This window comes from Quercus suber, unplaced genomic scaffold (genome assembly GCF_002906115.3).
Source record: "Quercus suber isolate HL8 unplaced genomic scaffold, Cork oak 2.0 scaffold_228, whole genome shotgun sequence".
In the NCBI taxonomy this organism is placed as follows: Eukaryota; Viridiplantae; Streptophyta; class Magnoliopsida; order Fagales; family Fagaceae; genus Quercus; species Quercus suber.
Genome location: NW_027069686.1, coordinates 807,564 through 823,882, shown reverse-complemented (window position 1 = coordinate 823,882; position 16,319 = coordinate 807,564). Strand labels below are relative to the sequence as shown.

General features: G+C 35.4%; 2 protein-coding genes across 2 annotated transcripts; both read right to left on the bottom strand.

The window, feature by feature from the left end:
• Positions 1-3,415: 3,415 nt before the first annotated feature.
• LOC112006603 (probable splicing factor 3A subunit 1) lies at positions 3,416-4,237 on the bottom strand (the record flags this gene model as incomplete). Its single annotated transcript, XM_065780242.1, has 3 exons — positions 3,416-3,507; positions 3,607-3,748; positions 3,926-4,237. A coding segment is annotated over one exon (285 nt), but the record flags the coding sequence as incomplete, so codon positions are not given.
• A 3,485-nt stretch (positions 4,238-7,722) lies between these two features.
• Positions 7,723-16,025, bottom strand: LOC112006622 (uncharacterized). Its single transcript, XM_024038927.2, has 11 exons — positions 15,808-16,025; positions 14,831-14,886; positions 13,341-13,465; positions 13,160-13,254; positions 12,168-12,373; positions 11,090-11,278; positions 10,808-11,008; positions 9,079-9,232; positions 8,903-8,966; positions 8,092-8,157; positions 7,723-8,005 (listed from the first exon to the last, which is right to left on the bottom strand). Exons 1-11 carry the CDS (start codon positions 15,931-15,933, stop codon positions 7,929-7,931), a joined length of 1,359 nt encoding a protein of 452 aa, XP_023894695.2. The 5' UTR covers positions 15,934-16,025; the 3' UTR covers positions 7,723-7,928.
• Positions 16,026-16,319: the final 294 nt, after the last annotated feature.

Below are 16,319 nucleotides of genomic sequence, written 5' to 3'. Positions count from 1 at the left end.
TCTACAGACCACAGCCTTGGTTAGCCGAGGTTGCTCTTATTCTTATCACAACCCCTTAGGTCGTTATGATCTAAATTGACTCATTTGTTTGTTAATATAGTCCCTTTTGACCACGTTTACCCCTTTCTTAGACACTTTTAGTCCTTGGCTTGGGCCTTAGGTCCATTATACAAACTGTATAATGGACATCCAGGCCCAATACCCCGACAATTCTATAAAATAAAAGTTTCTAATAAAAGTTGGGTTTTTTTTTTATAATTTGTGCTTATACTAGTCAATGTAAGTGATTAAGTGTTATATACTCTAAGATGTGATTTTATCATAGGGCACACTATAAATAACTAAAATTCCCACAAATTATACATACATGTGTGTTAATTCAAACCACAAAATTTTTCAAGATGATGTGATTAACGAAAAATTCTTGAACAAAAATTAAAATAATAAAAAAAACACATGAGCCAATTAGCTACATGAAATTTTCTAAGAATATACGTAAAGTCTTGGGGATTTTTATTGGCGCAACATAATCTAACCTAAAGTATAAAGTAAGGAATTAAGAAAGTTTAATTTGAGAATTTAGATTTGATTGTCAAATTGCAATTCCATCAAGCTGTCAGTTTAGATTTTATCTTATAGTTGTTAGTAGTTGGTACAATTTGAATGATTACTTATCACTATGTTAATATTAAATTTCGACAATTGATTTCATGATTCATCAATTGAATTGACAATGCTAGAATTTGGCATTATTTTGGCTGAGCTTGAATATGATTATCTTCAATTTGATTAGAGTATCGTTTGTTTAAAATTAAAGGGAAAATATTGTACTTTAAGGCTAATGTTATGTTTAGATGAGTTCTATGGAAAACGTTCTCAATTTTATCTTATATTGAGCATATCAAAATCATAATCATCAATAAAATCACCAAGAAAATTTCAATTTATTTAGGACATTAAGCAAGCAATTATGTGATTTATTTAAGGATGAAATTGTGGGTTCAACATATGATTTTAGGCTTTTTCTTCTTGGCGAGGAAGCTCACCAATTTGGTTTAAAGTCTGGTTTTATATCACAATTTTCATCTTTAAAAAGTGACAAAGTAATGATTTATAGAAGTGTCACATTTTCCTTGGGCACGTGTTTGATTCAAAAGTTCTTGTATTAACACAACAAAATTTCATAAAAATTTGCACAATATGCTGATATGTCAATCCACCATAGGTCATTAAAATAAAATAAAATTATATTTAGACCCACAACAACTCAAAATAAAAGTATTATAAATATGTTGTGAAATTTTATAATGAACCTAAACTTGTGATTGATTCAATGAGTTACAGTTATGCTATTCTCTTTATCCACAGAGATGGTACCAAGTGTAAAGTTGGTTTAATGAAGCATACACCATTAAGAGCATTCCTATCAGGTGTGCCAAATGCCAAATATTTGGCATTTGGCACACCAAATACAAAAAACTGATCTCATGAGGTGTGCCAAATGCCAAAAAATTTGGCACACCGCTACAGTACCGTCTCAAATATGAGACGGTACAGACAGGAATGCTATAATTTTTTTTTTTCTTATTTTATTCACTGAATCACTTTTCTCTCTCCTCTCTGGTCTCCATCTCTCCGTTGCTCCTTCCCTTCTCACTTTCATTTTTTTTTCTCACTCTCTTCCTCTCTCCGCCTGCAACAGCTCCTATTCCCTTCTCACTTTCATTTTTTTTTTCTCACTCTCTTCCTCTCTCCGTCTGCAACAGCCATCACCACCACACTGCAACTTTCATACAGAGACCGAGATCCGACTCGATTCATACCGACGAGGCAAAGATCAGCAATACCGAAGGTGGTAGGTTGATCGGGTTGTGGGTGTAAGGTTTGGCGACGGCAGTGCCGGGTCTGCGGTGGGTGGGTGTGTGGGATGCGGTGGGTCGATGGTGGGTTGTGTTTTTTGTTTTTGTTTTTCTATTTTGGTGGTTGTGATTCGAGTGGCTGTGGCTGTGGGTGCGGCGGTTGTGGGTGCGGGTGGGTTGATTTTGGTGGTTGTGATTGTGGGTGCGGCAGTTGTGGGTTGTGATTCGAGTGGCTGTGGCTGTGGGTGCGGCGGTTGTGGGTGCGGGTGGGTTGATTTTGGTGGTTGTGATTGTGGGTGCGGCGGTTGTGGGTTGTGATTCGAGTGGCTGTGGCTGTGGGTGCAGCGGTTGTGGGTTGCTTTTCTTTTTTTGTTTTTTCTGGTGGGTGCGGCGACAATGGTTGTTGGTGGCAGTGCTGGGTGTGCCGTTGTTTGTTGCTGTTGATTTGTTGAAGATGATGATATATTATTTTAATGTGTTGAAAATATTATTTTAATGTATAGAATTGAAGAATAGAACATCTGATAAATAGTATGTTGTAAAATGATGTGTTAAAATGATAAAGTAGGTGTTTGGTGTGTCAAAATGACATTTTTTATAGAACAGCTGATGGGAATGCTTGCGAAACAATATTTGTTATTGTCAATCAATCTACGGACGCTGGAAGACAACTTTCATGTCACAACTCTAAAATGAACAGCTACGAGTTGTGGAGTAGAAGGAGCAAAAGCTTGACAATGAAACAGTAGACATGAAAGGTTTTTTTTTTTTTTTTTTTTTTTTTTTTTAAACAAGTGGAGAAGGGGATTTAAATTTCTAATTCTTCTTATAAGGGAGAGCAAGCAACACCATTATTGAGCTACAAGGCTCTCCCGAGAACTTTTAGCTCTCGTACTTGGAAAGATTAATACCTAGAATCGTCAAGAGTCAATTGATATACTTGTTAAAACTATGCCAAAAATATAACACTTTTAAGTCTAGACCCAACAAGGTATGGTCTCATCCACGATGAAAGTCATGTGTAGAATAAGCTGGGAAGGAGTTATGGACTAAAGAGAGGTAAAAATGATCCTTCCCAAACCAGTTTACTATCCAACTAATCTTTTGAGCAAAATATATATAGCAAGGCCGCAGTCTTGCTCTAAAATAATCCAGAAGAGTATACATAAATATAAGTTCAGGTCTATTCAGAGATGTGGGAGGAAGATTCATCTGCTGCTCCTCTATCAAAAAAATGCAATCAAACTTGATCCACGCTGAAACAAAACAGCAGGCATAAACAGCTTCTATCAGAGCTGTGAAAGGGACAAGGCCTGCCACATTAAAAGCAAAAAATGGACAAACTATATACTACCTGTTTAAGAATCATGCTGGGTGGCACAGACCTTTCAAGAACCCAAACAAGTAGCCTTTTTCTGTAGTAAGAAAAACAACAGCATCAGAAATCACCAACTCCCCCAGCCATTGCTTGCTATTTGCAATGCTGGCTGGTTTTGGGATAACATGGGAGCAAATTGAAACAAACTTGTAGGGAATGAGAACTGCAAGATTCGCACCATAAGATGCAGGGTTCTCAAGAGAAAAATAAATAGGCCATCTGTCCATCCACTCGTCAAGGCATATGAGTATGCTCTCAATAAAACAAAACCTAAATACTAGCAAAAAGAACCATTCATCACTACATTGACCAAGAACAGCACAGAACTTTCAGTAAGAAAATTGGAAATAAAAAAAAACAAATCAAGACCATGGAACCCAATTCCAGAGAAACAACTGCCATGCAAAAGGTGAAGATGATTAGTAATAAGTAGATGACTTGCTCAGCCTAAGCAAAAAGAACTTGTCAATTGCCCATTGCCCTTAAGAGACACTCGCCCAACACGCCAAATCTGTAGTAGATACCATACTTGCCATCAGGTTAAAAAAGAAATAATAAGTTCATAAAGTCATCCTAATAATACATGAACCAATACCATTTGCAACAATTAGATCAAGATATAGAGTAACAAAGTTCCACAATAATATATAGAATGCTTTCATGGTAACAAGAAAGTTCCAACAACCACCTTAAATGGCCTGGTCAAAGAAGCTATTCATCTTTTTCTACCACCACGCTCTCTTAAAGAAAGTGTAAGTGTTTCTCCTGCTCCAACATTATAATATGCCAGCGACATATTGTCCTTGAGAAAGCCAGGTTTTCCACTCAATTTCTGTTTATTGGCAGGAAGCTGGATCTCCCCTGCAATTTTCTCCTTAAGGCTGCCAACAGTTTCAGATAAAGACTGCACTGTAATCTCCAGAAGCTGCCCTTTAAGATTTCCTTCATCAACATTGGGAGCAGAGACAGCAATACGGACAGGCCCCTGCAAAAATGAAAATCATTCTCAATCAGGGAATCTAGAAACCATTGGTATAGAAAATATTATAGAAGTGAAAAGAGGCAAAGGNTTTCCTTGGGCACGTGTTTGATTCAAAAGTTCTTGTATTAACACAACAAAATTTCATAAAAATTTGCACAATATGCTGATATGTCAATCCACCATAGGTCATTAAAATAAAATAAAATTATATTTAGACCCACAACAACTCAAAATAAAAGTATTATAAATATGTTGTGAAATTTTATAATGAACCTAAACTTGTGATTGATTCAATGAGTTACAGTTATGCTATTCTCTTTATCCACAGAGATGGTACCAAGTGTAAAGTTGGTTTAATGAAGCATACACCATTAAGAGCATTCCTATCAGGTGTGCCAAATGCCAAATATTTGGCATTTGGCACACCAAATACAAAAAACTGATCTCATGAGGTGTGCCAAATGCCAAAAAATTTGGCACACCGCTACAGTACCGTCTCAAATATGAGACGGTACAGACAGGAATGCTATAATTTTTTTTTTTCTTATTTTATTCACTGAATCACTTTTCTCTCTCCTCTCTGGTCTCCATCTCTCCGTTGCTCCTTCCCTTCTCACTTTCATTTTTTTTTCTCACTCTCTTCCTCTCTCCGCCTGCAACAGCTCCTATTCCCTTCTCACTTTCATTTTTTTTTTCTCACTCTCTTCCTCTCTCCGTCTGCAACAGCCATCACCACCACACTGCAACTTTCATACAGAGACCGAGATCCGACTCGATTCATACCGACGAGGCAAAGATCAGCAATACCGAAGGTGGTAGGTTGATCGGGTTGTGGGTGTAAGGTTTGGCGACGGCAGTGCCGGGTCTGCGGTGGGTGGGTGTGTGGGATGCGGTGGGTCGATGGTGGGTTGTGTTTTTTGTTTTTGTTTTTCTATTTTGGTGGTTGTGATTCGAGTGGCTGTGGCTGTGGGTGCGGCGGTTGTGGGTGCGGGTGGGTTGATTTTGGTGGTTGTGATTGTGGGTGCGGCAGTTGTGGGTTGTGATTCGAGTGGCTGTGGCTGTGGGTGCGGCGGTTGTGGGTGCGGGTGGGTTGATTTTGGTGGTTGTGATTGTGGGTGCGGCGGTTGTGGGTTGTGATTCGAGTGGCTGTGGCTGTGGGTGCAGCGGTTGTGGGTTGCTTTTCTTTTTTTGTTTTTTCTGGTGGGTGCGGCGACAATGGTTGTTGGTGGCAGTGCTGGGTGTGCCGTTGTTTGTTGCTGTTGATTTGTTGAAGATGATGATATATTATTTTAATGTGTTGAAAATATTATTTTAATGTATAGAATTGAAGAATAGAACATCTGATAAATAGTATGTTGTAAAATGATGTGTTAAAATGATAAAGTAGGTGTTTGGTGTGTCAAAATGACATTTTTTATAGAACAGCTGATGGGAATGCTTGCGAAACAATATTTGTTATTGTCAATCAATCTACGGACGCTGGAAGACAACTTTCATGTCACAACTCTAAAATGAACAGCTACGAGTTGTGGAGTAGAAGGAGCAAAAGCTTGACAATGAAACAGTAGACATGAAAGGTTTTTTTTTTTTTTTTTTTTTTTTTTTTTAACAAGTGGAGAAGGGGATTTAAATTTCTAATTCTTCTTATAAGGGAGAGCAAGCAACACCATTATTGAGCTACAAGGCTCTCCCGAGAACTTTTAGCTCTCGTACTTGGAAAGATTAATACCTAGAATCGTCAAGAGTCAATTGATATACTTGTTAAAACTATGCCAAAAATATAACACTTTTAAGTCTAGACCCAACAAGGTATGGTCTCATCCACGATGAAAGTCATGTGTAGAATAAGCTGGGAAGGAGTTATGGACTAAAGAGAGGTAAAAATGATCCTTCCCAAACCAGTTTACTATCCAACTAATCTTTTGAGCAAAATATATATAGCAAGGCCGCAGTCTAAAAAAAAAAAAAAAAAAAAAAAAAAAAAAAAAAAAAAAAAAAAAAAAAAAAAAAAAAAAAAGGACAACCTAAACCACTTAGAACCAGTAATCATATTAGGAGAGGAGAAGAAACAAAGGGGGTGTTGTTTACAGAGCTGATCAGACAGTTACTTTCAAAAGGTTGGCTCCTATCAATGAAACAGTTGAACTAATGCCAGTTCTTTACTTACCATTTACACTCTTTTCCCCCTCGTTGACATTAATCAGGAAGGATGAGATTTGGTTCTCTTGCAACTGGAGAAAGATTTTAAAAGATAAATTAGACCAAATAAACACAACCAAATACAATTATATTAATTTAAGTTGGACAATATGCATGCATTAAATGAAAAAGTTCAATATTTGCCTTGGACAAAAGAGCCTTTGAAAGTTCTAACGGGTCACTAGATGAAGGACCATTGCTGTATGCAGGAGTGAACTTCCCGTCTTGATAGCCTGCTAGGAAGTGATAAGCTGCTTGGCCAGGAGAGAGCTTTGATACAGAAGGGATGATTCCGGAACTGCTTCAACAGAAAGGAGGTATTACACATGGGCCAATGTATGGTAGGAAAGAGGAGTAACATGAAAGAAAATTTGGATGAATTTCCAATAACTTAGTTCTAAAATTTTTTGCAAGATATATGTATAAAAGAGTACAAGGCAAAGAAATTTTTTTTCCTAAAGAACGATAAGTTTATCATACAAGAATAACCATCAAAATGACCATATGCTGCTTCCCAAACTCCTTTCTACCCCCCTCCCCAAAACAAAACACACCAAACAAAAGCCTTAAAAAATTTAAATATTCCATTCCAAATGGACTTAAATTTATTAATTCATCCTATTCCTCAATTCACTCAAACCTTTGACAGACATAATCTCCACGCATGCATATTGCATTCTTCTTTCTCCAATCACCCATACTTTTCCTCTTTCCCCTTCTTCAGCATTATCAAATAAGGGTAATTCACATCTAGGCTGCCCTCTGACCCAACAAAGAATGATTGGCCTTAGGATCAGAGGAGGACCAAGTAACTTCTTGAGCAAGAGTTCCACAATCCTTTATTTGGACTTAACAAACACAAGCTATTTTAACATCATTTCTTCTGAAGTGACATAGATCAATGATAAAAATTGGCTTTCTCATATACAGAATTTCTAGACCTTTAAAAGGTGGGTTTCAATCGTAATAGATGTAGGGATTATGGGTTTAGGGTTCTATGATTTGGATTAATGGTAGGGAAGACTTTTCCAAATTTGGATATATATATATATATATAAGTGATAGAGTATAGAGACTTGAATATGAATATTGAAGTTAGGTTGTGTACCTATGTTTGATTGCCAAGAAGAAAAGAAACAATGAATTGAGTGATAAATGTGTCCATAAAATATATAATCCGTTAATTCAATTTAGTCCAAATTGAAGGAAATGTAGTAAATCAAGTTTTTTGAATTAAATTATAACAAGATAGTTCAAAAAAAAAAAGAAAAAAGAAAAAAAGAAAAGAGAGTTCCCATTGGAAATGAGTCATGGAAGGAAAGTTTTTTACATTCTTCAGTCATTGAAAGTACGTTCAGGAGGGAAAGAAAGAGAATTTCTGAAACTATGTGAGAGGACAAAACTCATATACATGATCAGAGGTATAACTAAATGAAAAGAGGATACATTGTTGTACTGTACTCAGTGTACTTACAAAAGCAAGAGATACACAGACAAAAGGGTTACTTTATCAGAATGAGAATTCCTCAGGTATTTCTTGATATTTGCCAGATAAAAAGCTCTTGTACTTGCCTTGAAGATCTCCACCTGATAAAGATATTATGAATTAATCCATCAAGTAAGAGTTCCCTTAACAATTTAAAGGGAGGGCAAGAGAAGCAACAAAGAGCTACCTTTCACTTCAAATGGGGGGATACTCTTGGACAGAGTTGATTCCACTAACTTAACAAGATCCTTGCCTGAAAATTTAACAAATGACACCACATTAAAACAAGTACCTATGCTAAATAATCTAATTCAAGTAAAATGGATTACCAGAAAGTTGGTCCAATGGGAAACAAAAGAGAAGAAAAGGTAAGGACTTCAGCAAAGCAGGGTCTATATATTCATTTTGTAGTAACAATGTCATAATGTTCTTTATGTATTAAAAGGGTAAGATAATCATGCTATGTTAAAAATAATAAAGATCTTGGGGCAGAAAGCATTAATTGATACAAACCTACAACTATCTAATCCCTTGGGGATGTCTCATCACAACAAGAAAGATGGGAATTTAGACTATAATATTTCTGAGGCAGTGTACAAAATTACAGTATAACTACATGCCTGTCCTTGTATTCTTCTTTCCCCCCTTGATAAATAATCTTTCCTTTTTGTTTTGGCATTTATAACTGTAAACGGAATGTATAAAGTAGCATCTCTTATTTCTTTCAACAGATGCAATATCCTTCCCTTCCCAAAATAAAAGAATCTGTACTTTGCTTAGAAAGGCGGCAGATGAGAAAGACCCGAAAAAAAAAAAAAAAAAAAAAAAAAAAAAAAAAAAAAAAAAAAAAAGAAACCTAAACCACTTAGAACCAGTAATCATATTAGAAGAGGAGAAGAAACAAAGGGGTGTTGTTTACAGAGCTGATCAGACAGTTACTTTCAAAAGGTTGGCTCCTATCAATGAAACAGTTGAACTAATGCCAGTTCTTTACTTACCATTTACACTCTTTTCCCCCTCGTTGACATTAATCAGGAAGGATGAGATTTGGTTCTCTTGCAACTGGAGAAAGATTTTAAAAGATAAATTAGACCAAATAAACACAACCAAATACAATTATATTAATTTAAGTTGGACAATATGCATGCATTAAATGAAAAAGTTCAATATTTGCCTTGGACAAAAGAGCCTTTGAAAGTTCTAACGGGTCACTAGATGAAGGACCATTGCTGTATGCAGGAGTGAACTTCCCGTCTTGATAGCCTGCTAGGAAGTGATAAGCTGCTTGGCCAGGAGAGAGCTTTGATACAGAAGGGATGATTCCGGAACTGCTTCAACAGAAAGGAGGTATTACACATGGGCCAATGTATGGTAGGAAAAAGGAGTAACATGAAAGAAAATTTGGATGAATTTCCAATAACTTAGTTCTAAAATTTTGCAAGATATATGTATAAAAGAGTACAAGGCAAAGAAATTTTTTTTCCTAAAGAACGATAAGTTTACCATACAAGAATAACCATCAAAATGACCATATGCTGCTTCCCAAACTCCTTTCTACCCCCCTCCCCAAAACAAAACACACCAAACAAAAGCCTTAAAAAATTTAAATATTCCATTCCAAATGGACTTAAATTTATTAATTCATCCTATTCCTCAATTCACTCAAACCTTTGACAGACATAATCTCCACGCATGCATATTGCATTCTTCTTTCTCCAATCACCCATACTTTTCCTCTTTCCCCTTCTTCAGCATTATCAAATAAGGGTAATTCACATCTAGGCTGCCCTCTGACCCAACAAAGAATGATTGGCCTTAGGATCAGAGGAGGACCAAGTAACTTCTTGAGCAAGAGTTCCACAATCCTTTATTTGGACTTAACAAACACAAGCTATTTTAACATCATTTCTTCTGAAGTGACATAGATCAATGATAAAAATTGGCTTTCTCATATACAGAATTTCTAGACCTTTAAAAGGTGGGTTTCAATCGTAATAGATGTAGGGATTATGGGTTTAGGGTTCTATGATTTGGATTAATGGTAGGGAAGACGGGCTATTTGTTAGTATTAAAATTGTTCCAAGGAAGAGGATATTATGAAATAAAATGCTAGTAACCTTTCTTGATGGTTGTTCTAGAGATTTGGGATAGAATCTCACATTCCATTTTAATAATAAAATGGAAGAGAGGAGACGGCAATCACAGATATTGATGTTGTTTCACCATAATTATCCAAGTAGTTATTGGGGCCTTCCCAAATTAAGCGATTAGTTTTCAGTGCAAGTTCATGCTAGTTTTCAGCTTATATTGATTTCCTTAAAATGTTCCCTGGAAACCAAAATCTAAAGAGTGCATGTTAAAAACAACCATGCCCTCCAATCAACAGTACATCTTCAACAAAACAGCAGGAAGAAAATAATTTGAAACACATGCCATGTGTTTCCACATGCCTTTTCCTTAATGGGTAAAAGGTGGTGTTAGTGAATTAGCAGGAAAGCAGATTTTCAACTTAGGCCTCTAGTTCAATAACAATGATGCTTTACCACCTAGCTAGACACCACTGCTCAAGTGCAGCGTGTGTAATAGTATCATATTTGCTCTATTTACATAGGAAATGGTCCTTTGTCCTGACCTGCTCAATTTGACCAACTAGCTTTCAATAGTGCTATCAGTTTTACAAATTTTGATTTTCAGTTGAACACAACCATTATAATGGCTGGTCCAAGCTGACCCACATTCTACATAACTGGTCCTCAACTTTTGCATCACAGCTATTGATCATGCACTACCTTGTTACATATGCACTGTGCAAAAATCATTTGGACAGGAGCCATTAAGGATTTCATAGACCTATCCATATCATTAAGTAAAGGGACTAAAGAACCTTTACATGGTTTTGTTACCTATCAGAAGATCCAAGGATAACAGCAGCTGGCAGTTTGAATAAATTCGAGCCACTAGATTTTCCACTTTGAAAAAATGGTGCAACACCTTGAGAAGAAAGAATCACACCAGCATCTGCAGACACCAAGGAATCTTTGCACCTCTGAATGGTTTCTTCAGATGCAAACAAAAGAATCACTGAATCACCAGATACTAGAAGCCTGAAATTTGCCAACTGCAGATGTAAATAGGAATGCATAAAACTAGACTTATAATAATGTGTAAAGATTGGAGCACAATGCCTTGCAGATAGAGGAAGGCCTCCCCGTGCAGATATTACTGGTCCAGACAAGGCAGCTAGTGCTTCTTTAATTCCATTTGTATCTGAGAATGCTTTACCACATAAAACAAGTGATGATCGCTCAATATCAGCAGCTATAAATCCCCTAGTTCCTTGAGATCCCAGACCAATAGTGTCCCCCACCCCTGCACTGCATGGTCAAACGCCAAAATTGGAATGACAAAAGTAGGTAGGTGTTTTTGATAAGTTAACAACAATTATTAGAAGAAAATTACTAATGAAGCTGAATGGTCAAAATCAATATTGGTGAGCTTTGGATTAACACAATTGGGAAGCTATCATATCCCATGTATGTTGGGACCATGAATTTGTCAACAAGAAGAACAGTGGATGAAGCACAATTCTCATGGCCTCCTACATCGCCAGTAGTGACACATGGAAAATGTTTTTTTTTTTTTTTTTTGAAAATTTTTAAAAAGGACGTTTACTAAAGATTGAAACAAAGAAGAGTTGTAAGACTTGACAGTCAACAGATACCTGATGTAGTACAAGATATGAGTTTTCATTTTATTTTAGGTTAATTTTTTAATTTTTATGTAATTTTCTTTATTTTAGGTTTAGGGATATTACTTTTTGATTTTAGGTGTATTTAGTGCTTTCCTAGTCAAATTAGAGTCATATTAAGGTAGTGTATCAATTAGGATCAATTTAGGAGCATTCTTCCTTGGAAAATAAGTTTCTGTAGCCTTTAAATAGGCATGCAATATGTTTCTACCTAATTTACAAAACACATTTTATTTATATATAAAAAAATAGGCATGCAATATGTAAAATGAAAATTCAATTTCAGACTTCAGAATATCAATATTATTTTCAATTACTAAGGAAGCACTTAAAATCAATAAGATTTAGATTCCCATTAACTCTGTTTCAAAAATCAGCCTAGGCATACCCAAGCATTCTCCTAGGCAAGATCATGCATTTTGCATTACAAAGCTCAAATTATAGGGCTTATACTTCTAGGCATTTGAGACATATTAGAGTTAGATAAAGAATGAAATGAAAGTGGTAGTAAGTACCTTATAGAAGTAGCAACATAAACAGTCAAAGGACAAGAATCATGCGAAACTGCACGTGTTGGAGTCTTCCAAAGAACATTTGACAGTGATAATACAGCAGCAGGACTATCACTTATTACACGAACTTTTGCATCACATTTTGGTGATGAACCAATAGCCCCATCATGAACAAAAACATCTGAGATGGATGATATGTGACTTGTAACCTGCTAAAACCAAGTAATATAGGGAAATCAGATAAATATTAAGCAATATTCTGAGAAGTAGCATGCATGATAAGGAGAATACACTTTTTCTGTACACTATCATCCAAGGCTAGTGTAAACCAGGAAGGTGCAAATGGTGCTAGACTGATTATATTTAAATAGGCAGTGCTATAAATATCTTTCTTCCATATAGAAGAACAATTCTACCAAAAACCATGGAGACTTCTATTGCCAAATCACCAGTACATTACAGGATAGAAGAGTACAAAAAAGAAAAATTCTGCAAGGTGATTGCACTTCTTGGTTCTTTAGAAATAAAGTGATGATCCATTGATTATAAGTAAACGAACCCAAACTTATTGTTCAAATGAGATGCAATATCTCTGGAATTATTCAGAAATTATAAATGCGGTTATCACAAATTACCTATAACAAACTTGAAAAAATCAACTTTGGATACCTCCTCCTCCTCCTCAGAGAGAGAGAGAGAGAGAGAGAGAGAGAGAAGCAGTTTTGAGTGGGCATATTCCTTTGTGGATACCACTATAAATATTTAAAGAACTGAAGTTGAAAATTCTCTAAGAATATTATTTTCAAGGTAGCAATTCCTTGCAAATTGAATAATATGCAACAAGAAAAAAAATCACATTCTAACAAACTTACACAATTTGATATTCTTCAAAATTATGTCCATGTCATATAAATGGAGGTATAAACAACATAAACTTAATGATAGAGAGTGACAAGAAAGAAAAGAGGATATCAATGTCAAAAGCTAAAACATGCCTGTTTCAAAAGTTTGCTAAATTCTGCCTTGGAAATTTCTGAAGATCCTCCAATAAAACTTCCTCTAACATAAACAGGAAGTCCTGGCAAGGACTCTAACAAGAAAAATGGGGAATATCATAGCAGTCAATATAAAGGAATGAAATAAACAGTTATAGAAATTAATATGTGAAAATATAACCTGCAATGGTTGCACCCCTTTTTTGCAGTTCAGAATAGTTCAAATTTTGAAAAGCTTTGTCCTTCACAATTATGCCTTTTCTAGCCAAAGCCCAGTTAAGACCATAAGAAAATCCAGGGCCCACCCTGCATTTAAGAAGGCTTGAGGAACATATACAAAGATTGCAAATCCCATAACCTACACAGTGTTTCTGACAGTGTTTACACACCATAGAGTTTGTTACCTAACAATTTAAGTTAACTACACAAGTGAAATCACATAGCTAAAAGTCTAACACATCCATTAACCAAAAAGCCTATGACACTCCATGTCAACAAAGAAAGAGGAAACATAGTGAGAATGTTCTATTAAAAGTTAAAACCTCCTCAAGGTATTTCACTAATTCCATCCCAATGCAAATATCAATGTCACCCTAATCTGGTTGATATATGTTCACACGCCTTCACTTTCCTCTAAGTCACTACAGTGAGGAGTTCTACAGCATTTCTGATTATTAATCATAATAAAATTATTGTCAATGAGATCTAGTTCAAATGACGCCTCTTCCCCTTGTAAAATGCAAGATGGAGGGAAAGGTGGTGGGATCAAAACTCACTAGGTGCATGTGAAATTACCAATAAAAAGTCTTAATAAAATTTTCTTCCATACATGTTGGTCTCAATTTATGTTTGTGCATCTTTTACTGATATGGTAAACAATTTTCTCAGAGGTCCTTCTAAAGACCAAAATGAGTAATTGTAAATTCCCTTATATACCCAAGAAGGGGATTGTGCTGCCAAACCTTGCAAGTTACAATACCAACAGAAACTTTTTTTTTTTTGTTGTGTGTGTGGAGAATCCAACCAAACCAATCTATATTCTAATGCTATCAAGAAAGATGGGATCCATGACATTAACAACAGATTAGAAATTGTGTCAACCTCAAAATATTCAACAATATTAGAAAAAAATGATCTTATATGGTAAAATGCTATCTTATTCAGGTTGATGCTTGCAAAGCTCATCATAATGGATAAGATGAGGATTCAACGACTGTTATAAAAGCAATTACATTAGACTAGGTTTGTCTATCAATCAGGAGTTCCAGACAGACGATAGTCATAGATGGTCTATCAGCCAAATGAATGATGCAGTAAAAGAGCAATCATATTAGGTAGGATTCACTGACAGTTATAAAATAAATTATATCAGGTAAGCTCTTTCTGTCAAGCAGGAATTTCAGGCGAATGTTACAAGACATTGATGATCTATCAGCTAAACCCTCTCCACACTTCACCCTCTAAGTTATCATGTGTCACAGCTAATGATCCCAACACAAAGTATTATATAAGTACACTAACAATGGTTTACAAACAAAGGCGCAAACACAAGGTAGCACAAACACACATGGCATACCACATGGGCACTTGTCTTTTGCAAAAAATACAAACTCAAGGATAATTTCAGCAGAGTATCGATTGTAATCTTAAGGTCATCAGGCTAAGGATCACCTTGGAAACACAACTGTTTCAGCTTTCTCCTCAGCAAGTGGGGCAGAAACTGCATTCTGCAAAACCTCAATAGTAAAGAGATTGTCAGATGATGTCTAGTTCTATTTATTTTTGGTTGACAAAAAATAAAAGAAAAGCGGGATAAAATATCAAGAACATCAGTCAAACATGTGCGATGCAACATTTAAGTGCCTCTCAGTATTGCCATTTTATTACATCTAATCTTCAAGACATAATATCAAACATTTTTCTGAAACCTTAACTGTCTCCAATCCCACAGCATATGTAACCTTATCCACTTTCAAAAAACTCTTCCAAAACATTCATAATCTTTTTTTTTTTTTTTTCCAAAAATCCACTGCACGAGACTCTTTAATCTCCTTATGGGGTCTTATGTCCATTACTGATCATATTGTATTGTAAATAACTGTAGCTTCACAGTTTCCTTCTCTATGCTAATATTTTCATAAAGAAACCATTTTTATTTCACTCAATTGCAAACCCATTCACATTAATCTAACTAAACAACACAAGACCCTAAACTTACATTTCCAAAATCTCACTCTCTCGCATCAATCCAACCAAACAAATACGTATTTATACAGCTCAGTCCAGCAGACCCATATCCCAAAAACCAGAAAAAAAAATCAACAGAATCAATAAAAGAATCATCTAACATGTACAAATTTCAGCTTCCAACATGAAATCTTCACTAATATCGAAACAAAAAACCAAAATTTATCAAAAAATAAAAAGAAAAACAACATTTCCACGGTAAAATGAAATGGAACAAAATTCATATAACACACAGGTGTACATATATATATATATATATATAATAAAAGACTAAAAGAGAGAGAGAGAGAGAGAGAGAGAGATAAAATTCATATAACACACAGGTGTACATATATATATATATATATATAATAAAAGACTAAAAGAGAGAGAGAGAGAGAGAGAGAGAGAGAGGGGCTGACGCATCGGGAGGAGGGCAAGAAAGGGTTGGATGTTGAGGAGGAGGAGGAGGAGGAGGAGAGAGCTAGTGAGGTTGAGCTATGGAGGAATCGTTTGAGAACTAGATTCCTCAACATCCTTCCCTTCATCTCAGTCTTTTATAGCTTCCGATATATCAGTGATGCGAACGAAGCAAATGAATATCACGTCACACCCACTGCATGAACCAACGAAATCATATCATATTATTTCTATTACTATTGCCTTTCAATAATGGTTGACGCAAATATATAGTGTTTCTTATACATTAATAATTAGATATTTTTCGAGTATGGTGGCATGATACTTTTTTTTTTTTTTATAATTATAATGAATTTTATGAATTAAATTCATAATAAAATTGATCATAAATATGACAGAAACGAGCATAACCGAAATTACCTTATAATTTTTTTAGTTTTTATTTTACTAAGTTTTATGTTAAATGTGTGAAAATTACCTAAAAGCTAGTAATTTTTACTTTTAAAAAAACTAG